The sequence below is a fragment of the Tauraco erythrolophus genome, chromosome 11 (genome assembly GCF_009769465.1).
Source record: "Tauraco erythrolophus isolate bTauEry1 chromosome 11, bTauEry1.pri, whole genome shotgun sequence".
Taxonomy (NCBI): Eukaryota; Metazoa; Chordata; class Aves; order Musophagiformes; family Musophagidae; genus Tauraco; species Tauraco erythrolophus.
In genome coordinates this window covers 4,172,493-4,198,046 of record NC_141475.1, presented here as the reverse complement: position 1 = coordinate 4,198,046, position 25,554 = coordinate 4,172,493, and the positions used below count along the sequence as shown (strand labels likewise).

The window sequence follows — 25,554 nt, the reverse complement described above, 5'->3', positions numbered from 1 at the left end:
TGTTCTTGAACAGATTACAGAAGAGTTGGATATGCAGAACAGTTTGTATTAAAAAAAAAGTTTTGATTTCTAAGATTGTGACCAGATATTTACTGCTTTATACCTGTCCCATCCCTTTCCCTTCCTTTACAACCCTTTCCCCCATAGTTAAATGAGAGAGAAATCTTAAAAACATACTTCTCTGCTATTTGTTTTCTAGTAAGGCAATGAAATCTTCCTTTTAAAATAAAATATTGGGCAGTTTCAGTGTGAACTTTTCACCAAGAGGACAAGCTGCTTGTACCCAGAGATTGGGGACAGTGTCATCACTTTGTCACAGAAGTGGCCTCTCTCGTCTGAGGGATCCAAAATTATGTTGTGACATCTCTAATCCCCATTTTCTATTTCTTCATATCAGTCTTACTAGTTTACAAGAACAGGCCATCAGTGGTATGATCAGAAACAGCTTTCAGTAATCCATCTTACTCTGAGATTCTTCCTAGATGGAGATGTCCAAAGATTTTTTTTTTCTTTTAAGGCCCAGTTGAGCACTACGAGCAAGCATCTGCACAGATCCAAAAGAAGTGACTATTCTCCTCTATGATTGTTGTTCTTGTGCAATAAATAGTGGCTTCCCAGGAAAAACTGGAGTAGTTCACATTCAGAATGATTAGTACCACGTGTATTTTATAATGTAGCTGAGAACAGGTACAGGACCCTTAAAAGTGCTGCAAAAGGTACAAAATCTCACAATAGATGTTTCTTTCTCTATCAGTTGTGAGTTAGACTTACTTTTTTTCTTAATAAGAGCTGAACAGAAGAGCATGGTCCCTGTTAACCAGAAGGAACAAAAATAGTCTCCATAGCTTGCTAGATCTTACAATTAAAAAAAGTATGCAGTGTGGGTGTTGAAGTGCATACATTAACTGTTAGAATGGAGGAGCATAATTAAAAAGATTCTGTAACTGACACCTTAATGTTTTCTCCTTATTCAACTCTAAACAAGGCATTGTAAACATTGTGCTGAATTTAAAAGGTTACTTTATTCTCTATCTTCTGGCTTCTAATAATATCTGAAAAAAAGTGAAGCCAAATATATTTTTAGATAGGATAGGGTCTTGTTCCACAGAAGACTTGCATTTTTCTTGTTCCAAGGGCTTGGGAAGATTCTTTCCCCACCCACACACCAGCCATCCTAAGTGATCCTCCTCCACTGCCCCTGTCTATCCCTGTATGAAACTGTGCTGTACAGCTGCTGCCCACCTCATCCTGTGCCATTCCCTGTGCTCCAAAGAGGTGTAAGTGGTTTGCAGTGGAACATGGAAAGGGTAATCTTACATGTGCTGTATTATCTGTTTAAAATAGGCTAATTAACACAGTCTGTAATTACTTTAACTTTGTTTGTTGGCAGGCACATTATTGTTTCTTACACTAGGAAAAAATCCTTCTAGTATAAGTCTGCTTATCCTTTTTGATGGGAAGCACAAGCCACTTGTAATTTAGAGAGCATCAGGGAGACTATCTGAATTAAAGTACCTACAAAGTGGAAAATACCTAAGCTGGCAACTCACACCCTGTAAGTTCATGGTTTGATAGCCAGCCCCTATGTTTGCACAGCTTTCCCTTTGGAGAGGGGGAGATTATTAACTGTCCTTACCGATACCTTTCTACAATTATCCACTTTTGACACCCACCAGAAGTGTACGTGCAGCGTCACTGATTAGTTTACTGATCTTGACAAGACTGCTGGCAACGCGTGTTTAAGAGACCCTGGCCATTTCTTCTATTATGTTTGGTTTTTTAATAGTTTGGGTTAGTGATTTGGGCCCTTTCTTGAGCTGGCTGGAGAAGAGCTGCTTTTCTGCTCAGTTGCCCTATTGAACACTTTAAACTACAACTGCTGTCTTTCAGATTTCTCCAAAACATTGATACGATGTATATAATACAATAATTCCAGAAGAATATCTTAAGTCAGGATTATCTTTAGTGTGAAGCTCTTATAGCACAGAACATTCACCTGTATAAAAACATGGGAGGCAGAAATGATCCCAGTTTGGATTTCTAAAGAAGCAGTGCATAGGGAGCTGTATTTTACTATAAGAAATACTACTTCAGCTCTTCAACTTCTCAATGTTTGAGGGAGCAGACAATCCTACAGAATGAGGGAAACGGAGTTTGAGGATTTCTTTTTTTAATTGGTATGTTCCCAACACAGGACTATGGCAGTATCATCTTTAAAAATTAAGATATATGAATATGAATGATAAAACTAGCCCAGGGTAATTAATCCTTGCAGGAAGATGTTTTCTTGTCTACGCACAGAATGAAAACAAATGCAAGCAAAATCTTCAGAAACCCCAAAACCAAATTAGGACTGTAATGTGTGCAAGCAAGAAGGATGATCAAAGGACAGTGTGAACTAAAGCTTAAGACCTAAGAACTTCGAAGTTTTTATTCATGTGACAACATCTCTGTTTGAAGAAAAATAAAGTTAATGAAATTTACATGATGAAAAACTTCCGAGCTTCCACAGATTTTTTTTGTAACCAAAAAACATTCATGAATCAGTGAACCACAGCAACAGTAAGGCCCTACCCGTTTTGCAGACTGATTTAAACTTTGAGCAGGAAGGAAGGAAGGAGGGCACTTTGATTCAAGTCAGATGGGCTAGGATGAACTGAGCTGTCAAACTCAATGTTCTGCTCACTTTGTAAGCTTAGGCATTTGTACTTGTATGGGCATTTAAACAGATTGTGGTAGCTTTACATTAAGCCAAACCTTCAAAAGTTGGGCAATAAACAAAGACAGGAAATAGAAAATCTAAGTAATGCTGCATTTGTTACAAAATCAAGGGCATACCGAGCAAATCTGAGCAGCATTTCCAACCATTTGAAAACCTGCAGATAAAATAGTGTCCCAAATTCAAGGCATGATTCTGAGCCTTTTAATGTTACCTGGAAAAATTATCTCCATCAGTTGAGGTTCGGACTCATTGTTCTAGCCAGTGGCCCAGTGAGTCTGTGATTTCCAGGCCCTCAAGTTCCATCTGAGGCTAACAGGATCTTCATCAGTGGTGGAGGTAGCAACAGCTGAAGCAACAGGCTGTGGCTTTTCCAGTGGATTTTGAAGTTTTGTTTCTGAAATGCTAAATTCCATCATGGGCTCTTTCATCTCCACCACAGGTGCAAAAAACCAGTAATGCTAATTCCAGCAATCCAGATCCTATTTCATATGCAGAAATTAACCCAAAGGCAAGTAATAAAAATGCATACATCATCCCATTCAATTATTCAGCAGTTTTGCAGACATACCGGAAAAAAACTAGCTTTCAATATAAAAATTGTCTATGAAACAGTCTAACTTGAATTTTTCTCCATGGATCATAATTCCACATGTGCTGCTGGATCTGTAAAAGAGGAGAGAAAAATAAGCACTCCATTTCCAGCTGCCTCAATTAGCAGATTGGTTTGAAAATTAGTATATAAACCCCAAAGACTTGTTCTTTTGCAAGGTTACCAGCGACTGAGGAACACTTCACACCTATCGTGTACAGCGGCACTTAAATAAGGGTTAAGATAAGGCCAAGCTTGGAAGATTGCAGGAAGAGCAAGGGTCGTTGCCAGAACTGGAAAAAGCGTGCAACATCGCTCTCCAATCTCTAAGTTTCAGAATCAGGTTAAATGACACCAGGCTCACTCAGCAAGGCCGTGCTGTCCCATTAAAACGCACAGATTATTTAGCAGATCCTTCACGCAAGCCTTTGCGTGGTGCAAGCTCACAGTGAACGAGGACGCAACTTAACTCCGGTCCAAACAGTTAGGAAGGAAGCCACAGAAGTAAGGAAATAGGAAGATTACCGTGTGTGTGTTGTCCTGGCATCTTAGCTGGTGTTCCCGTTTCTTTTTCTTTCTGGAAAAGTCTATGGAGCAGTTTGATTTCTTGATCGTAGTCCTGCCATTCTGGAACTATGCGCATTGCTGCTTGCAACTTGGGCTCTTTGGTCATTGGGTTATTACACTGCAAACAAAACACAAAAACTGTTCAGACACTTCAGGCATAAAAAAAGGTTTATTTACTGAACAGAGGTGTGCTTCCCCCTGGTGGAATGAATCTGTTGTTGGTGTTGTTGGTTTCCTCTTTTAGCTACAGTACAGTGCAAAGTCTCTCTCCAAATTCCTCATAATGCCACTGCTCCAGGTAAGAGAAATAGGGAAGCTAAAGGAAAGCACTCAAATGCTGAAAACATTTAAGTAACAACACAGGATGAGGTGCCTAAATCTGAGGCAGGGAAGTGCCTCAAACTGGTCACTATACTTTACTGTAACTTAAGAATGAGGGAGACATACTGCACTTACCAGATCAATGGTTTTTGCTCTCTTCTTTGAGGAATCATCACACCACGTTTCACACCAGAGCCACTCCTGTGGGAGTGATTTAATCGGCACCTGGTGGATCATGTTGTTAGGCAAATCCTGTTGAGAAGAGTAAGAGTTAGAAGCAGTTTCCGCAGAACAACCCCCACAACCAGATAGTGTTGAGAAGTTTAACTTCTGTAAAGAGGTGGGTTTTTTTCCATTGCAAATAAAAAAATGATGAATCAACCTTTTGTTCCATTCCAAAAACATCTTTTGGAAAAAAACTTGCATACTACAGTTGTTGATCTTACTTTGTTGAAGATTAGTTATTTAGCAAACAGTATTAAAGCAGTAATATATTTCCAGTATCAAACCTGTACTGAAGCAGTTTGGACGACTATTCTTAACTGATTAAAACCATTGTGTTATTTTTTCCATCTGCCACAGTACAAGCCTTATTTCCATGTTACTCAGTGCACAGTAATGTGCTCAGCGCTGCATGGCTCAAGAAACAAGTACTCAGTTGTGTTATGTATTTGTCTTGGGAGTATACTGGAAAACTTGATAGTCTTAAGACATTTAAGGGGAAGGTGTTGTTTCCACTCATCAGTTATATTCAACGCTATCAATACCTGCCTCGTTTGAAGGCAGGGTGTAACGGGACTACCACTGGCATCTGGCTGTGACTGCAGTTTGGCCAGGAAAGGAGAGTCCCAACTTGCCACTGTAACCCAGTAAAACAAACCAAATACAATAAAAACACACCTGATCAAGGTTGGACAGACTGTTAGGATCCTGACTAAGACCCTGATATTGTCCTCTGAGTCGATCTCCAGCTGCTATCTTTCTGAACTTCTTCAGATCCACAACGTACAGAGCACTACATGGACATGACGCAGTTAGTGATGACATTTGACTGATGGGCAACTTACTGCAGCCCCAGTAGACCCCAAGACATAATATGCTAAAACAATCTCCTGATGGCAGTACATCAATTTATCTAATACAAGGCAGGAAAGCAGTTCTAGCAAGGTCATGGCACATACAAAGAAAAAAATTTTCATCAAATCTATCTTAGCTTTGCTGTCATGCAGTCCCTTCTTCCAACATTTGTTATTAACAAATGAAGATGTCTGGTTAGTTAGCACTTCAGTTCTTCATCTGTAAAAGTTGTAGCATACTGAAAGTAACTTCAGTGTCCCTAGTACTTCAAATGGACCATAGGCAATGGAACCTTAAAGAGGCAACAGTAAGCAGAAAGTGGTTCACTGCAGCATTGGACACCTCTGCTAGTTTTCTGCTAATTCTAAGTAGTAGCAAAAGTTTTCCCCCTCTATTTTGAAAGAACTGAATTCCTCGGTACCTGATGTGGTATTTTCTTCCAGCTAAATGACTTGCCCAATATCCCGATTTCCAGAACCTGTAGCCATCCATTTCTCTTCGACTGTCACAGAACGGGGTATATCCATAAGGAGCACCATCTAGATTGAAGTCTCTTAATTCCTTTAGATCTGTGCGTACAATCTGAAGGGAAAGGACATTTTATTTTTATTTGTAGAAGCCAGCCATGGGTTATTTTGAAATGCTGGTGAGGATTTAAGTCAAACTGAGCAAACTTAAAGGAAGAATTACCTGTTATACTCTGCAGTCTTTTGCATTACATGTGTGTAGTACAAAAACACAACACAAAAGGTGTTGCCTGCCCTGCCCTTAGATCTGGAACAACTGAAACAGAGCTTAAAACAATCTGATCGGCGTTGGCTTGACAGCTGAAGTGCCAAATTGTTGCTTAGTAAGTTGCAAGAATTCTCACTATACATGAACTCTGCTGTGATCCCTTGTATCCTTTCCTCTTGAAAGTCTGCAAACCCTTCAGGGATGAAGGCTTTTTAATGTCTTTGTGACACAGATGTAGTGGCAGTAATACTACTCTAAAAATACCACTCTGGTAGGAAAAAAAAATGCGTTAATATCTCTTTTGTAAACAGAGCAAAAACTGTCTAAAATGAGAACAGCATAGCTGGAAATTTATCCTAGGTGATACTTTAGCATAAGTTGTAATGGTTTTAACTGATATGGGATCATTCTGTACATATGCCAAAACTTCTAAGGCATTTTATATTTTTGTGTTGATAATCTGTACTTCTCGGTTTCATCCATGTTTTTGAAGGAGTGTTTTTGGCAGTTCTCACTGTGCATGTATCCCGTACTTTCAAAGCGTTCAGGCACATACAAAGCCTTACAGGTGCCATTTGCTTTGCAGCAGCACGTGGCTTCATGCACCAGGGATTTGCCTTCTCACTCCTCTAAAAGCCTCTTGGATCTGGCCAAGTTAAAAGCAGGGAAGTGGGAGGGGGACGGTGTTTGGTGACTGAGGAAAATACTGGATGTGGCAAGTGATCTGCAGGCTGGGAGGACAGACGAACTGGAAAAATGGAACGGTGAAACAAGAATCTGTTTGGCAAACGAGCTGGAATCGCAGTCAGTGAATGAGGAACCAGACAAAAGTAAAAAAAAAACTGTCCAACAAAACCAATCTTTGTAGGAACAGCCAGAAAAAACAGCACTCACTGAAGCATGCTATAGTTACCAAATCAACCTTCGGTCACGCCTGTGAAGTGCTCAAACTTGCAACCTTTCCAATAACACAGACATTGTATTCAAGAACATGCTATTCTTAAAGAAAAACAGAAAAAGCAAAAAGGAAAAGATCAGGTAATTCCATCTGCGGTGTTACCTGATCAGCATCCACAAACAGGATTTTATCAACAGCTAACGGGAAGAGCACATCTAGAAAGAGGATCTTGTAACCCCAGATGATACGCTGTTTCTCTGTTTGCTGATGAAGCCAGCGTGGCCATTTATACTGGACAAGCTCATACTGGAAATTGTACTTCTCTGCCATGTATGGGATGAACTCCTGCAGAGGGAGGCAGGGGGAAAAAGAAGCTTATCTCAGTTCTTTGTTCCTTCGCAGGAAAAAGAAGAGTGTGTTACAAGAGATAGACTATAGTAAAGCATAGAACAGTAGAAAATTAAATACCACAAAGAGTAACTAGAGTTTCATTGTTACTTCGAACAAAGACATAACCCCAGACTGAACAATCAGTACCAATTGTAAAGCCAACTGTCATAAGACAACTAAATATTTTGGCACTTTCCCCCCACAATTACTTATGAGCTGTTTTATAGTGATCCACAGATCAGTTTAAAAGAATAAATTAATCAAATCGTGAAATTTCGCAGATAGAACTATTATTTAGGGCTATACAAAGCAGTGTATATGGGAATAATACCATGAGAAAAAAGAATTGGGAGATGTTTTTACTAGAACAACCTGGTCCACTGTCAAACCAGTTGACACTGTCATCTGTGAGGCTTCCTGTGACACTGGGGAGTACAGGTTTAGCCAAGGGATGCTGGTACAACACAGCCATTAGGAAGGGAGGGGGGAAGCCTTTGTTCTACCACCCCAAGAGGTGACCAAGATCAGTAGTGTCACAGCACAGCCTGTGTTTGCAGCAACAGGGACACTGCCAATTATTTCTCCTTGAGTTTATGCTGAACAGGTAGGACTCTCTAGGAAATGCCACTTCCTAATATTAAATGTTAAAAGTTGCAAATTCCTGAAAGTTTTCACATCCATTTACCTCTGGGTTCTGTTGTGAATCCTGCTTTTTCTTTTGAGATGTATCACATATAAGTATTTCTAGATGTATTTATCTAGGGCCTGCATCACTCTTTACCATGCACCACTCATGTACTCTAGTGAATCTGAAAACATGGGTTTGATGCCTTCTCTTAGAAGCTCTCTCCATACTTAGCTACAGGCATTGCTTCTCTGGTAGTTTTTTCCTATAATCTTTCAACCCTTATGTATTAGACGTAAGTTTATAGCCTTGAATTTCATCTTAATATCTACACCTTTATCTTGTGAGCCACAAAAAACCCTCCAGATTCTTTCAAGTATGATTTTTCTAATATGGGCTGTTCTTTTAAATATTTACCTTCAGCCTGAGTCTGCTGTCAACCTGTCTGTTATTTCTCAAAGCTTTCTAGGCAGAACCACCAGCTTATACCAACTTGATGCTTTGTCAAAACAGAAGGTAAACAGACAGGTAACTGCACGTATGTTTACAAAGTAGTATGATGCACAAATTTTTTTGCTGGGTTTCTTTTCAGTGTTCCCCACAATAGAATAAATTTCTAATTAGTAACAAACCTTGAATGTAGGCGATAAGTAGTTCTTCAGAAACCAGAACTTTAAAGGAGTCTTAGTATGTTTCAGCACAGACAACATCATTATGCTATAAAAGAAAAAAAAATAAAGCATTTACTGTAACAACTGCCACCCATTAGAGGATCAACTGTGTAACTGCTGCAGCCTATTGCAAATTGCTTAATTTCATCTACAAAATTACTAAACCTCCAAATATCTATGTACTTTAACGAGTCAGAGAATATATAACCTGTTGGCTTTCACAGTCCTTTGAGAGCAGAAGTTCAGGTTATTTTCCAAAGCAACTATGACTTATTCTAGAATAATTTCTTAACAATACATTTGTATTTGGTTATATTGTAGTGAGAAAATTCTAGGACAGCAACATACCGAGTCTATTTTGAACATATGGATGTTACGCAGACAAAAGTTCCTATAATACAGTAGATGCAAAATCTAGGGGATTTAGGAGTTGTTTTAATTTTTTTTTTATAAATATTCTTGCAAATTCTAACCTTTTTCCTTGTGGAAAGCAGGGCACCTCTACCATTTGAGAGCCCTAGATTATAAATGCTGAACTAACCGTAGGAATCTTTCATATAGGTGTCCTGAAGCCACAGAGAATATATTTAGTACATCATCTTTATCCTGTTTCATATCTTCATTCTTTTGTCCTCCCGTAAATCCCCTGAAAGGACAAATGTGTTTATATAAAGGACAAGATAGTAAGGCCCAGCTCTGCAGGAAAGAGTGCGACAGGTTACGAATCGCTAGGGTTGGTTTAATATAGCACGACTGTGGGGTTTGGTGTCGTTCTGCCACACTGGTCAGGGTATCCTCCACACGGCAGAGTGCTGCAGATACAAACAGGGAAGACCCAACAGCTTATATATGAACACCTGTTCAACTGAAAGACTGCTGGCTGAGATGCAGCTCCTGGAATGTTTTCAGGCTCCCAAGTAGCACTGGGGGTATGGGAAGGAAAGCAGGTGCAAAGCAATAGCTCAGTTCTCTAGAAACAGAAGAGTCCAATGAAAGATAAGGAGTTAGCAAGGCCTAAATTCAAGCAGTCTTAATAGATGGCTGTGGAATACCACAGACCTAACTGACTATGAAATAGTTTTCCACTTTGAAGACACTTGAAGGTTATTATTGAATTAATTTTACCATTTGAGAGATTCCCAAAATCCAGATTCATTCTCACTGGTACCATCGCTTAGCAGATCTTCATTCATCATATCTAGTTTTTTCTGAACCTGTAAAGCATAACATTGCATTAGTGAGTGGAACCACATATTGTGCAAACTGCTGTGGAGTGTTATTTGGACACTGGCTCTTGCTTGTATCCATCTGACTTATGTCCAGGGAGCTGATGGGTATCCTAAGCAGTCTGGAGAAACAGCTTAGTCGTGAACTGACGTTTTCAGAACAGATTCCAAAGCTGTTTTCAGACATCAAAGGCATGTTAGTCTAGATGATTAAAACGCCTTGCTAAGGGTGGTTTAGCGACCGCTCTTGATGATGAACACCAGCAAAGAAAAGTCCTCAAATAAACCACCCCTCCAAAACCCAACTCAACACCTCAACACCACTTTCTGCTTCTAAGAGGCATTATTGACCACTGAGACTCCACAGCAGATACACAGACAAAGCAGCAAATCAGGAGAATGTCCCAGAATTAACTCTAGCACAAGGAAATCCCATGAGGAAGTGTGAACTGGATGTGTTATAACCATCACTTATCTATCAGTTGTCCTCCTTAAACTTTTCAGCTATGTCATTATCTGATAGGCAACCCTAAGAGACAGCAGATTATTAATTTACGTTTTTTTAAAAAAATGTACTCTCACCTACTCTATCAGATTGATAGAAAATTTGTTACCAGATGAGTCAAATTTGTCTGTGACAGATAAAATACTGACTCAATGGATACACTGAATGTTTATTACTAGACATATACAGGACATACAAGACTGACTGTTTTTTTCTTAAGTCATAAGCACAACTGAGTCAGTAAAACACGAGCATAATTGTTTCTCATGGGCGTACAAAAAGGAACAGCAGTTACATGTCATTCTCACCTGGGTGAACCAAAACCAAGCCTACAGATAATTCTCTCCATTATATGTACTGTGATGTGAACTTTGTGCAAAGTGCCTCAAATGTAAGCTTGTGGAAAGGAATCATCAGGCCTCATTCAAAGTTTCCTCCCCACTATTGGTCAAACGGTCTTTTTTAAGAGCAACTCTAGTTTTTAAACTCACCTTCACTTTAATAATTTTGCTCTTGAAGTTGTTGAGAACAACAATAACTTCGCTGGCTTCAGGCGGAGAGTCTGTGCCATCGTGGCTGAAAATACAGTAAAATACTGACCTTTACTACAGAGCAGAAATATGTTCTTTATTTCTTCTACACATTTTTCTACATGGTATTAAGCCTTAGCACTGGAAAACAGGTTTGAGATATGCAACAAAGTAACAAATACATATATTGGAACACACACTCACTGGGTTTTTAAAATTAATTAATTTCATCTCACAACAACTTATGTTCAGTATGAAATGTAATTTGCTGTTCAGTTCACTACAGTTTTTCAAGGGAACTGTTAGATTCACATATTACAATGCCTGCCTACTTCAAAAGTTCCACAGGAGAAAAATTAAAGTATTTCTTTTACTGTTCTACCTGTAGATTCTGTAGATATCCTCAGATCTGCCCTTTCTGAGTCTTAGAGTCCATGCACCAGGATTGGCTTTTAACTGGAAGTAGCCCTATAAAGCAAGAATAATACTAGTCAGTTTCCAGAAACTGCAAACCTAGAAAAACAAGTGTTTTATTTTTAGTCATGTATTTTGACCCACTGTTTTATATCTGTAAATAGTTATTTGTAAGCCAGCTGATTAACATAACCAAAAGGCCTTAAAAATAACACAGAACAGGAGAAAAAGCCCAGAAGTTTCATTCAAAATGATTAGGGCTTTTTTTCATAAGAGACAGGAGTATGAAAAGGTCTAGCATTATTTGTTAGATGACAAAGTCTTCAGGGTGTCCTGATGGGAACAGTGCAATCCTAAAGATTCTTCTACAAAAGCCTGACTTCATGAAGGAGCGAGTGAATTTCAAAACACTAGTTGGTTAACCACACAGCAGTCCATGACAGGTCTGACAACAAAACAAAATTTAAATCCGTTTTGAAGCTCTATAGACTGGCATTTCAGCTACAGCAGGAAATGGTTTATATGTCACAAGAGATCTCTTCTACAGAACTTGAAAAATTACAATGTGAAATTCAAATAATGTGTACAAGTCTTTTTGAAGTTGATGAATATTTTATCAGATATGAATATTTTCTTCTTTGATTTAGATTGTTACACCTATGGAAGATATAAACGTTTGTATGGATGCTTCAGTGTCCCATCCAGTTTTGTACAGTGACCCCATATGCATGCAGTTCCATATGTGAACCAGTCTGCTCTAAAAAAAATTATAAAAAAATTTAAAAAAGCAGCAGCACAGGACGTGTTCCTGGCCTGTTCATACCTTCACAGTATAGACACCGAGCTAAGGAAGAGGATTCCTAGATACAGCACTGTGTACTGTGGGACATACATTTTGGTTTAATTAATTAATTAGCAGAAAGACACCTCCAAGCCATTAAGCTTTACTCCCCAACATACACACGCACAATGCGATCACACATAAAATAAGAGTAATCATTTCTTCTACAATAAGAAATGTTGCATTGTTGTAGGATATACTTTGGCTAATAAAAGGCGCAGAGAAATAGAAAATGAGTGTAAGAATTTTAAAATAAATATCTACCATCAGGGAACATTTTTTCCTTGCTTTTTCTTCAAGATATTTAATCTTGAAAGATTAATTTGCCAAGATATTTCATCTTTGATTTTTATTCAAGATATTTAAAGATTCCAAAACCCAAAATAGGCAATTAATTCCAGTTTTTCACTAACATTACATATCAAGAAAATATTCCAGTGGGTAACTTCCCTTGCCATAATTTCAGTCCATTACCTCTCTCATTGCCCACTGTGAACACTGAAAACAGACTGATCCATTATGCTGCTGCCTTTTAAAGGCAGCTGTAGGGAACAGTCATACACTTGGATTTCCATCACCTTTTCTCAACTAAATGAAGCAATTCCCATTCTTTCACACTTCCTTTGTATTCTAGAATGCCAGTTATTCCTGCTAACCCTTTCCATTTGCTCCACAGATCTCCTGAAGAAATGGGTCCCAAACAAGACAACTGTCCACCTAGACTTACAGTACCAGAGCGGCTGGTCTACGAAGTTCCCTGTCTGGAAAAAACAGAACTGTCTGACCTTCCCTGGAAAGAGGTTGCTTAAGAATATTGGCATCATTTTAAGATATTCCAGAAGACCCTTCTCAGCAAGCTGAAGGGAAAGGAGCACATCTTGAAAAAGGTAAGAGACAAATAAGTACACTGCAAGGTTTCAGACATCAGTGTTAGGAATAATGTGGTTCTGATATATTTGCAAGCAACTGTGGAGTGTAAGTTACACCACGTGCCCATAGCCCACATACGCGAAAATACTCAGTGGTTTATGCAAGTGATTGTGCTGACTGTAGGACCAGTAAAGTGTTGCCAGTTTCAATCCAATTGCTTACCAAGTTGGCCATAACAATGGTATCAACAATGACAGGACTGGTTGAAGTTCCCAGTGTAAACTGGAGTCCCCGAGGTGGCTGTCCAGTAGTAATATCGTAGCAGTGTCCTTCCAGAAGCAGATACTCCAATTCATATTCTGCACCTACAACACTATCCACCTGTAAGGAGAAGATACTGCTGAATTCAGCACAAGCTCTAAAGTGCAAATTTTTAGTGATTTTAGTGATTTAGATTTAGATTTACTCTCTAAAATAGCCGTAGCAATTAAATAACACTTACTTTATTTTACCAGAGAAATTTTATTAAACAAATACCTAGGAATGCCTCAAACAGCTCAGCTCCTTTGAGAGACAAACTTCACACATATATTGTTAAGTGTCCCTGACCAAAAAGATTGGAATCTCAACTGGTAAGATTCTAGGATAAGAGAAGAAAAGGACTGTTCCTCTATTTCACAGTTATTTTTTTTTTAACATTATTAGAGAATGTAGGCAAGTAAGTGATTGGTCTGACATTTCATAAAAAGTTTGTGAAATAAACATTAATTTGCTCTGCACTACTCTTACAGTGTGCTAGAGTACTGTCAGAAAGACCAAATCTTTTTTTTTTTTTTTTAAAAACACCAAACAAGAGTCCCAAGAAAAGAAAAGAAAAACAAAACAAAACAAACAAAAATCCTTGAGACCCTACCAGGCTAAATTCAGATGTAGCCTGAGGACACTACCTAAGCAAAATATTAGTCTAATCTCACAAAGCATCTTCTCTCATTGCACATCCAAAATGACAATTTAATTGCTATAGCACCAACAGACGGCATATTAGGAACTGGAAATTGTGCACCTGCAAAAGTAAAGCTGCTCTTTATTTGAAGGCTCAGGATGGTACTTGGAATGCCTGAAGCATTTAATCCCACTCTCTCTCAGGGCTTTCAGTTAATCTAAGGCAGGGGAGGGGGAGGGAATCGCTTGAAATGTGTAGTAGTATCAGCCATTTGGTGGTTCATTTAAGGATTTACAGTTAGGTTAAGAGACAAAAAGCAAAAAAAATCCCTAACAAAACAAACAACCAAAAACTCCACACAACAACGACCACCACCCAGTTTCCTAGATTTCTGAATAACCAGTACAGGATTAGCAATATCAGACTCTACCACTGCATCGTATTCCCAAACAGTATCAGAGAGGTGCAAAAGCAGGAGGAGATTAATAATATAATGTTTACTGAGAAAGTAACCCACGTTAGCAATGACCACGAGGTTGTACAGACCATTGCTTTCCAAAAGGTCTGTCTGTAAAGGGATGAACAATCTTCTTACACGTGCAGCGGACAGGTTTCTGTACCGCAGGAGTCACCTGTCTCGGCAGACGAGGCCCAGGGATGGCTGGTTTTGGAGCCTCAACTTCCCTCTCACCTCTGGAGGTGGTTCCTCCAGGTCAGGGCTGAGACAGATCAGCGGGGAACCTTGTCCTGTCACTGCCCATGCCATACCCACTCTGCAGGTAGAGGACTTCAGCCTCCAGAGCTGTCAGCCTGGCATCTTTTGCATATGGCTGGATTATACATCTAAAATTACTGGGTTTAATATATATATCTGCAGTTCTTCAAGGCCAACTAAGTAATGGCTTATTTCAAGGGAGAAGACTATTTGACTGCCCCATTTATTATTTAACATTGCACCCTGAAGTCCAAAATTCTCTACTTTGCATCATACATGGATTTTTTTAACTTAATACGTTTTTAGTGCCCAATCATAACATGTTAGTGTAGTCCATTTTGTAATCACTTACTAGCCCACTATTTCTAGATCTTCTGAAAACTATTTAACTTAAAAGTTAACTGCTAACAGCAAGACGTTAATAATTAGCACTGAAGTATCCATTCCATTAAAGATTAATGAGAATCATCAGCTCATACATACAGATATTCTTTTGTTTTTAATGTCCTTTTTCTGCTAAACTCTAGCCCCTTGCATTTTTCTTTCCTCCTAATTTTATCCCTTTGTATGTGGGGCAGCACTGTCCAGATCAATATTCTAATAGTGTAACTGAAGGCCAGTTCTAGCAGCGGTCAGCTCCTGCTACAATTGAGTGTGTTTCTGCTGCACCAGTGTTACTGGTTTATTGATACTACATATCCTTTTGTGAGCCACAGGAGTGTTTGCCAGTAACAAAAGCTGGGAAAATGAACAGGTAGCTAAAACCAGCTTGGTGGCTTCTCAGAGCAAGGGAAAGTACCTACAATTTACTTACTGGAACAGGGCTCAGACTTTACTTCAAAATTTCTAAAAAAAAATATTTTAAAAAATAACAATCTTATTTTTAGTTGTGACAATAGCTGTAGGGAGCTCTAATCTGAAAGAATAATTTCAACTAAAATTGAAAATTTATTTCATGACCAAAAGTTTCTGTGTTTCTAGCTCAGGACACTGAAAAGTTACATATACACACTCAAAGCACCTGTAGGACCCTGCTTCAAGGTTACAGTATTTTTCAACCTGTGGTTCAGGGATCCATGAGTAATTGAGAACAGCAATCTTGCTGTCAGTGAGCTTAGGTTTACCTGCATCCCGCCTGGAAAATGCTTAGGGATCTGCAAATGCAAAAGGTTTTAATATCTACACTTTTATGTTTATTAGCATTTTAAAATTATACATTTGTTTCCCATTACAAAAATAAGCCTCTGAAAAACACCACCATTGAAATGCTGTAATAGGAAGAAGTTTATTTCTCTTACCTCCTCTAAGTAAATATTATCAAGGTCATATGGGGTTCGGACAGATTCCACCATCCAGCTCTCAGGAGTATTTAGGTTCAAAGTGAACAGTGGAGACTGGGGCATATCCAAAAACTTGGCAATTGGTCCTGGAGCAAAGTTATTATCTGCCGTGAAAGAAATCTCCGGCTCCAAAACATAGCGATAAAAACTGAAATTTCAGAAATAAATTGTTAGAACATATTTCTGCCAAACTTGGCAAATATTTCAGTCTTGTTGAGCTTGCTGATGGCAACGGCTCTCCCAGACCTCCAATGTCTTTAAGGCTTTGTTCAAAGCAACACACAGTGTTGGCCTTAGAACAGGTCAGAATTTTCTTCCTGAAGGACCAAACAGGATGTGCAAGACCCAACTATTAATATTAGTAAGTTGTTTAACTTTTTATATACATATATATATATACACACACACACATACACACACAAAAATAAGTGAAAAGCACCCAACTTGTAAACAAGCAGAATTACCTCATGCTATCCACAAATTCCCAGATTCCCTGTGGGAAATCATGCTGTTACATAAACAAGCTCAAAGCAGTTACTGAGACTTCCTATAGGACATTTGACCATGTTTCTGCGCTGGCACATTCCAACAGGTTTTTCTTTCTCTTTTTAACCCTGGCATGGCATTGCTTACCTTTTCAGTGGCATGTCAGAAAGTTTGGACTGGCAGTTCATAAACACTCTCAGGTTCATATTTATCAATTGGTTCAAAACCTGAAATAATGAGAAAAAGACACCCCTTAAAATGCTAACTAGGAAAACTGACCACTGGTTTTATAGACAGGACTTCAAGAAGGCATGTTCCCTGCCCATTCTCAATTCCCCTTTCTCACTATTTGCTTTACCACACCCACCTTTTAATTGGTGGTTTTAAAAACTGTTACCTGCTTCCTCACATTGCAGGCATTCTTTTTGGGATACAGAGACTTTCTTCCTCCAAAATAGAGTCATTGCAAACTAAACTGTTAAAATGGTGAAACTAAAAGCTATCTAGACAATACATAAGCATGACTTTGTTAGTGTGTAGTACAGTGTAATTAGTTTTTCCACAAGTAGAGTATTGTGCAACTCGGACACACTATCACGCGGCCACTGGTCACCACCCAGTCAAGGAGGAAGACAGATATTCCAAAATTACAGAACAGGAGACAACTTTTTGAAATTGCCATAAAATGCATTACAACATTATATACATACCAAAAGTAACGGAGCAAGTCTTTGAGCATCTCTGGTCACAGGATCAACAATAGCTACAACATCAAAGTAGGTCTCCCCCTCTTTTGGTCTCAGTTTAACTGCACTAAACAGAAGAAAAAACAATTTTAAAGTATCAAATGTATGAATAAACATAGGAAAAAATCAATCCATCTCATTCTGAAGTCAAATTACTTCCTAAATGCTACATGCCTTCTGAAACTAGATAGAGAAAATAATACATATATACATGCACATGTATAGAGATAGGTAGACAAAATTAATTTCCGGAACCTCACCATGCCCTGAAAACTGTTGCAGACTTCCCTATTGCTACTTGGATTTTTTTGTTTGTTTGTTTGTTTTTTTAAGTTAAATGCAATTTAAAACCATGGGAACACTAGAAGACAAGGAGAAGCATATTGCTCAGCAAATGCCAGCAATCCTATACCTGTATCGTTCTTCAAAAAAATGATATTCAATCCTTGCCTCTCCTTTTGGTTGAGCAGAAAGAAGAGCATCCACTTTCATTACCAAGTCACTTGCACTGAAAAGAAAAAAGGAATGAAAAGGAAAAAAAAAGTTTACAGATACTCAGAAAATGCACATACTTATCACATTCCTGTCAGCAGCAGAAGACAGACTGAATTCAGACGCACAAACTAACACTTTTACTACCTCTCTACACAAGCTCTGAAGAATTAAACATATTAATGGCAGATTAACCCTTAAATTTAAACAGGTTGCAGCCTTATTACTGAGGGTACCACAGGGTTTAACTCCGTAACAGATACAGAGTAGCTGGTGTTTCAGGGGTCAGCCATGCTACAGGCACTGCATTCCTGAACTTCACCAACCTCTCAGACCAGTAAGCGATTCAGACCAAAGCCTTGTTTCACAGCAGTCTTCTTGTTTTACACTGCAGCTCTAAGAACTAGGAAGTAATCCTGCATGTGGAGAAACTTTTGAGAGAGAGGGGTCCTGTCATTTAAAGAGAATTACTTCTGACAACTTCTTCCTTTTTATTACTCTCATAAATTTTCAGTATAGTATTTTAAGAATATATTTAGTCTTGAAAATGTAAAACCTCTTGAAAGTTCAGTGAAAATTGACTAGTACATCACAGCTTTGCCAAGAAGCAATACTGTAACTTAAAGGTCTGTCAGCTTTTCCTGAATTAAGTAATTCTCCTAGATTTATAGTGACAGGTGTTTAAATCGTTCATACCAAAACCACACGCCCGGTGAAGACTGCCAGGTTCTACAGTGTTTTCCAACGCAGCAGATGATTTCAAAAGCTTTTGAAAAACTTTGGCAGCATTCAAACCGAAAAACCACTGCTCTGTCCAAAACTGGCCTATCTTCAAACTATGCCCTCTCCCTCCACCCTATCACCCGTATTTCTCTTTTGATTTTCAACACAGCAATGGATGCAAAAGTGTTTGGAATGCTGTTAGAACCTGTCCTCCTAGGATTCAGAACCATACACGATTTCTGCACAAAAGGCCTCATGCTTAACGTACTTGACCAGCCTTTAACAGTCAAGCAGCATCATGCAAAAATTTAAGGCTAAATATGAAACTTATCTTCTTAGTTATGAGGCCCAACACACAAATGCATGACTGTAGACTTAGTTCTTTTCAACCTGAAGATGACTTTCTTCTGGTTAGCTCACCTCTAAGTTTTTTGCAATAAATACTTAGAACTGATTTTCATTTTGTTATCTCTACTTTTTTGCCTGTTGTTTGTCTTTAAAAAGTTCGAAGCAGTTTACATGATTCCATAGTACTGACAGTGAAATATATTACTAAAATAATTTTTAAATTGATAGGCCAAGCAGCACTTAGCTGAACTGCAAACAGATTCAGAAAGCATACTCCAGTGTCTCATTTGCTTCCCTTCTTTCCGCTTTTTAATCAATACCATCGTAATCCTACATATGAGTAATGAAACCTGACATATTGGAGGTAAATGGTTTAAAACAGCATGTCAGTTAAGATTTAGCTGGGGGAAAAACCCACAGGAAGTCTGAAGGCCATAATATTAAGGAAAAGCTAGGCTTCTCTTCCATTTAGAGGAGCAGAAAAGCAATCCGGTGTGGAAAGCATTTTCAAGAATACATGTAAATGGTGTGCAGCAATTTGTACCACTTCCTAACACATCCCACAGCAGCAAACAACTCTTCTCAGCATATAGACATCTTCTCTGTTGGTAAAGCTGACACCAACAAGAATGAAACTTCATCTAGCTGAACGCAGCAGTGAATTTAACCAGCCCCTGTAGAATGCATCACTGCCCTCGTTCTTTATGTTTTCAGTCCACCTGTATCCTTCCCTGACCCCTCAATCCAAGAAACCACTTCCTGAACTCCTCGGAACGCAGCAGGCTGTTGCCACCATGCTGTTGTGACCTGGGGACTGTGATCTCAGTGACTACCAATGCATTTCCTGCTTCATGTTCACTTGAACAGTTCTACAGTATATTTTAACAGATGCAGGCACTTTCTTTCGCTGCTTGCCAGTGAGGCTCCAGCCAACACAACTCCTCCAATTTCCATGACGAGGTAATGAAAGAGCCATGGCAGGTTGCTACTAGACACAGATAACGAAACAAAAACGATGAACTCCGAGCACACCACCACAGTAGGGGTTGCCAGTACTTTCAGAACTGCCTCCTGAGTCTGGGGGACACAGTTACAGCTTCGTAACTCCAGGAGATGGTGAACTACAAAACAGTCACCAAAGCACTTCAAACTCATTAAAGATTTTACATCTTTTTCCTTTCTCACTTGCCCCTCTGAGCAGCTGAGCTTTGACCATACAAACACATGCATGTTTGTTCATAGTACCTCTTCAGCGTGTACTTGATAAAGCTTTTTCCAGGCTGCAGAAAGTCACATTATCAAGAGTACCACCACTTTTTTTGTAAACCTCTTCACGTTTACTTACAGATCTTCTTCAAACCCCAGCTGCTGAATCTGAGATTTGATTTTCTGTCCTGATGTCTTCAGAATGATGTTCTCAAGGAGATGGAAATCATCCTGATTGAACATCTCACCATCCTCTAATGGGCCAATAATCTACAAAGAAAGTGGAATCAGGATCATTAGGTAAGGCTACGCTAAATAAAATTCAAAGATGTATTAAATAAATACTCCAGCCCAGTCTCAGTGAGTATCCACTGCTTACACTGACATTAATGTCAATGGCAGCAGAGTTTAAGGGATAATTCTAGGTATTTAGAGCCAAGAGACTAAGGTAAATTCTAGGTATTTAGAGCCAATAGACTAAGGAGTAAAATAAATGCTTAAAATTTTCACTGAGTGCTTGGTATACAAAATCAGGCATATTAAATGACACATGCAATGCTCCATCTTGAAGAGGCAATAGAATACCAGGCCAATTCCAGCAGTCCAGCCTGTAGCCCTCAGAAGCCTGAAAGCTACCTAGACAATTCCTGCTATTTTGGTAGTGAGAGAAATAAAATACTGCAACGCATCACTTGAAATTTTTAACCCATTAAAGTATACAGTAGCCACTGGAACTTGCTTTTTTTCGCCCCTAACTAGCAAGCAGATGAAAAAAGAAAACTGGATGCTGTACCCAGCTGGGTTTCAGTATTTGCAGTGAAATACTATTGTAACATCATTGCCTAAACTAAGCAGCTATTGTAAAAAGAGCTGGTGGAAGAGACCAAGGCACCTTGATCAGGGCCAGATACATCAGCATTTTGCCTAACAAACTGAAGCAGCACAACCTTTCAGATTTATCATCCCGCTCCTCCCCTGGACTCCATTCATGAAAGCAACTCTGTTACTGAGACATCTGAATTTGTACAAAACACCAACAACTAACTGCACACAGTACAAAGAAAAGGTCTGCAGGTCTGAATAAATCAAACTGGAAGTGGTCCTAAAGGCTGCTGAGACCTAAAGCAAGCTGAGATTCTGTGTCTGATCCCCAGACTCTGCTGCTCACGGTCTGGTTCTTTCCCACATGTGGAATATCTCTTTTACTGTCTGCTGATTGATCTCACCCTTCCATTGCTGATCACAGCCCTCTGCCCTTTCTTCAGCTTTAGAACATCTCTGCAATATATAGCGTGGGACAGAATAAAATCCACCTTGGGAGATTCAAAGGCTTCTTTGAAAATACTGATATCCATACCCTGAAAGAAAAGAATACTTGACATTGAAATGGCAAGAAAAGTACACCTCTGCACATTTTTTTTAAATACAATTTTTTTGTTTCCCTTCAAGAACATCTTATATCTTGCTAAAATTTATCCCCAAGTCCCTTTTCTTTGTGTTCCTAAACCTAGTTCCTGTCTCCTGTCACCTTCAAACATTATCAGAACTTATGAAGTGAATTGGCCACAGCCCTAGTAATTGTTGCTACTTAGACCAGTTGTTCCATTCTTCTGTTCTTATGCAATTCTTGCCTAACTTTGTTAAACCTACTTTGAGTAATCTAATTATAATTTTTTGCTCAGCTTTTTAACGAGATTATAGTTCTCTCTTAACCCCCCAAGAAGCAACTGACTCACTTAAATAGATCCTGGAATCTGTATGCAGTTTGACTTTTCAAAGTTATGTAGCTTTGACATGTTTGAGGATTTACTTTATTTTTAGATGGACTGTTACATTTAGGTAAGTTTACTTTTCAGAGAAAAAAACAAAACAAAACCAATACCAAAACCTACAGTGTTACACTCCATTGTTACTGAATCTTTTGCATATGAACATGCTACACAAAAAAATCAGAAGAACAAGCACAGTACCCCACCTTTGTAAATACCAACAAACGTGCTTACCCCAACAGCAAATTCTAAGATGTCTGCTCCTGCCTCTAGCGCCTTTGCAGTTTCTTCTTTTGCCATTTTGGTGATGAAGTTCTTGGCATTATTTGACGTTTGTGTCTGCAGAGCTGCCCATATGGCTTTAGCGACGAGCGTATTCTGGCTATTCGGATCTTCACTAGGATTATTAATCATACTAATTCGAACATTATTGCTGGATTTCTGTGTTTAACAAAACATGCATTAGGACAGTTTCAGATTGCAGGTGTGTTTTAAATGAGAAGAATAAGTCTGTTATAATAAACTCTGTAGCAAAAGCTTCACATTTCTTAACCAGAAAACCCGATTCCAAGTTAGCTAAATAACAGCACAAGGTTAAAAGAATAAATTAAGTAATTGAACATCAAATGTTTAGTTTACGTGTAGGCACCACCGTGACAGGAATCTTTTGGATAATACTGTGCTACATAAAAGATACAAGACCATGGCTGCCACTCAGAGGTCTGGCAAAACAGTGATTTAGGAGTAAGCTATCTATTTTTATGATTCAGTCATCTTCCTGGAACAAATGAGACAGAGCAGAGAGCAATGCTCATGTTCATCTCCAAACCAAAACAGGCATCTTCAAATTAGAACTGTGGGCTTAAAAGAACATTTTTTTTTTATTGTATTAGTGCAGTGCCAAGAGGGGATTTCTGTCCTAGTGTGAGAAGGTCGGCAATGTTCCAGCCCCTACAAATAAGATGAGGCTGGAAATCAGAGCCCCTGCAAGGAGAACTGATCTCCTCAGGTCATACAACAGGAAGCAGCACAACCTGTGTTTTTCACACCCCGACCTAGTACATTATTACGCTGCTAACCCATTCCAATGAAAACATTACCTACCTGATGTTTAATTGCATCATACAACAACTGTCTCCCTGAAGGTTTATCAAAATCACCAACAATCCAAAAAGTAACTGGTCTAACAAAGGAATCATCTGCAATTAAAATAAGAGAGGAAGAAATTTGAGGGTGAAAGGAAGGAAAGCTTCATTTTTTCCCCATTTGGAGGAGAAATATGATGCACATGCAAAGGCTTCAAAAAAAGTAAAATTGCATAGGGGAGATATAGATGAAGCTAAGCTATGAAGTCTGTCAAGACAAGAGTAACAGTATAGGTATTGTATTAGGTTTCATTTACCTCATTCAGAAAACCCACATGAGACAGCATGCAGCACTGTTTCCAAGCTGGATTTCTTTGTTTGTTTGTTTGCTACCTTTTTAACTTAGAAAGGAACCTATAAATAAATTACAGATTCCAACTAGGGTACAAAACCACCACTTCTTTGTACTGAAGCTGTTAGTTCACAAAATCAGTTTTGTATACATAAAAAAGTACTGTAGCAAACATGCATTTAAACAGCTTTCTCCATTTCCTGCTGATTCTAAAGCCAATGTTATAAAGGAACCAGAAAATTCCCAGAAAAACAACATATGAAATGCTAAAGCATTAGTTACCATAGATCTCCTTGGAAGACATTCCTGGTCAAAAAGCAGAAAGGAAAGGGGGCAAGGAGAGAGACGTTAATAATTTTATAGTAATCCCAATGCGTATCAAGAAGCTGCAGCACTGTACTGGGCATAACTGAATAACTAAAGTTCAAGTCCAACAAGCAACAAGTTTGTGATCATTTTATTAGAATAAGCTTTGACTTTCTCTTCCCCTCAAATAGATTGATGCTTTATTTTCATGCTGCAGAACTAATTATACTACATCCTACCAGTTTCATACCATACAGCAAAGGCATCATTCTGAAAACTGTTTGCAAAAATTGCCATGCCATTACAACTTGGACGTTAATTGTTTCCATTATCTTCCCTCTTTAAAAACTAGCACGACAGTGCAATTTCAGTATTGTTGCTAGCTCAGCAACACATATAACTTTCATATTATTTTAGAAAATAATACCAGTTATTAAATGTCTTAAGTGCCAGAAGAGGCTGTGACCCAAAACTGGGAAGCCATGGGATTGCAAATTAAGGCACGCTTTCAAATGAACCGTGGCCTGGTTTCGGCTGGGACACAGTTTTTCTTTTCAGCAGCTAGAAGAGCTCCGTGTTTTGGATTTAGTATGGGATTTTTTAGGAGAAGAACGTTGATAGCACACTGATGTTTTATCGTTGGTGCTGAGACCTCAAGGACCTTTCGGCTTCCCATGGTTTGCCAGTGTGCAGGAGCACAACAGGCTGGTGGGGAGCACAGCCAGGACAAAGCACTCACAACTTCCTCAGTGATTTGAACTTAGGATAGAAAGCCAAATTGACCATTGGAGTATTCCGTATCAGGCAATGTCATGCCCAGTATATAAATGAAGATTGACTGGGAAATTGGGAGTATTCTGTTCTGAGGGCTCTCTCAGAACTCCAAGAGATCGAGAGTCTCTCTCTCTTGTTTCGGGTGCCTCCCTCGTCTGGGATTGTGGTGTCGGGACTTAACTGTTTTGGGATCACTTGCTGGGACAGAATGGGCATTGGTCACTGGGTGGTGAGCAATTACACTGTGCATCACTTGTTTGTATATATTAACATATTATTTTTCATATTTTTATCATTATTACTTTTATATTATTATTATTTTAATTTGTTGTTATCTTGACCCATGAGTCTCCCTCCCTTTTCCCCTTTAATTCTCTTCCCCATTCCCTGGGAATGGAGGAGGGTGACCAAGCAGCTGCGTGGCATTTAGTTGCCAGCAAGGTTGAACCATGATAAGCACCAAGGAGGTGTAGGTTTAACTAATGATCTACAAAGGAAAAAACAAGAAACTTGCTCAGATCTAAGTGACTGAACATGAACCAAGGGGAAATACGTGACAGAAAGAGCAATGGGAACATTTAAGGCAGTGGATGTGGATGGCAGTGGCTGGGGAAACTTGTGAGAGCCTAGTAAAGACAGCATACATTATTCACTGAAGGCTGGGTTTAAATAGGGGAACATTCCTGTTCCACGTAGATTTCATGCCTTATAAAAAACCAGAAAAATCTTTCCTTTTAACACTTAGATTGCTCCATTACCCACAGGCCTGAACAAGGCTCAACGCCAGTGTTGAGTACTGTATATAATATGCTTGGAAACACAGGTAAGATTAGATTTGGGTTCATAATCCACTGCAGATGTTACCTTTCTTTGTTAAGTAGGTCATGCTGTTTGCAACAGCAGCTGTCTTATCTTTGGAATCCAACGTGGTAAATCGAGCAAAGTCATCCACGTAATAGTTATCTGAGGAAAAGAAAAAGTTATTAGATGACAAAGCAACTATCCCATGTAAAACAAGAAAAATCACTGCTATTACCAGAACATTAAGAACACAGCTCGTCATACAGCTTTTTGTGACTCATTTCCACCATAAGCTGAGGAATATATTCTTGTCGTATGGTAAGTAACATTCTTGTCTCAAATTACATTAATAACTACATTGCATATTTGATATGCAGAAGTCAGTTGAAATAATGGTTCAAGTCTCAGTTGAAGTTAATTTATGTAAATAATATACATTTAAAAATCCAGTGTTACTATTTTTCAAGCAACTCAAAAAAGGTAGTTG

At 38.8% G+C, this 25,554-nt stretch overlaps 1 protein-coding gene across 4 annotated transcripts in view; it reads right to left on the bottom strand.

Moving 5' to 3' along the window:
• Positions 1–1,561: 1,561 nt before the first annotated feature.
• The window catches only part of UGGT1 (UDP-glucose glycoprotein glucosyltransferase 1), a 46,068-nt gene continuing 22,075 nt past the window's right edge, over positions 1,562–25,554 (bottom strand). For 2 of the 4 annotated variants that reach the window (XM_086618007.1, XM_086618008.1), the window contains exons 21-41: positions 25,131–25,229; positions 22,854–22,948; positions 21,984–22,190; positions 21,207–21,338; positions 20,120–20,250; positions 17,624–17,719; positions 17,176–17,278; positions 16,613–16,692; positions 15,938–16,127; positions 13,204–13,362; positions 11,239–11,324; positions 10,818–10,902; positions 9,721–9,809; positions 9,137–9,241; positions 8,557–8,641; positions 7,072–7,254; positions 5,698–5,858; positions 5,100–5,214; positions 4,335–4,451; positions 3,837–3,996; positions 1,562–3,385 (exon numbers count right to left, since the gene is read on the bottom strand). In XM_086618007.1, the coding sequence (XP_086474133.1) occupies positions 3,360–3,385; positions 3,837–3,996; positions 4,335–4,451; positions 5,100–5,214; positions 5,698–5,858; positions 7,072–7,254; positions 8,557–8,641; positions 9,137–9,241; positions 9,721–9,809; positions 10,818–10,902; positions 11,239–11,324; positions 13,204–13,362; positions 15,938–16,127; positions 16,613–16,692; positions 17,176–17,278; positions 17,624–17,719; positions 20,120–20,250; positions 21,207–21,338; positions 21,984–22,190; positions 22,854–22,948; positions 25,131–25,229 (2,504 nt within the window). In that variant the 3' untranslated portion in view covers positions 1,562–3,359. Of the gene's footprint in view, positions 3,386–3,836; positions 3,997–4,334; positions 4,452–5,099; positions 5,215–5,380; positions 5,859–7,071; positions 7,255–8,556; positions 8,642–9,136; positions 9,242–9,720; positions 9,810–10,817; positions 10,903–11,238; positions 11,325–13,203; positions 13,363–15,937; positions 16,128–16,612; positions 16,693–17,175; positions 17,279–17,623; positions 17,720–20,119; positions 20,251–21,206; positions 21,339–21,983; positions 22,191–22,853; positions 22,949–23,468; positions 23,493–25,130; positions 25,230–25,554 lie in introns of those variants that run through there. The other 2 variants (XM_086618006.1, XR_015222395.1) reach the window with 2 other exon arrangements.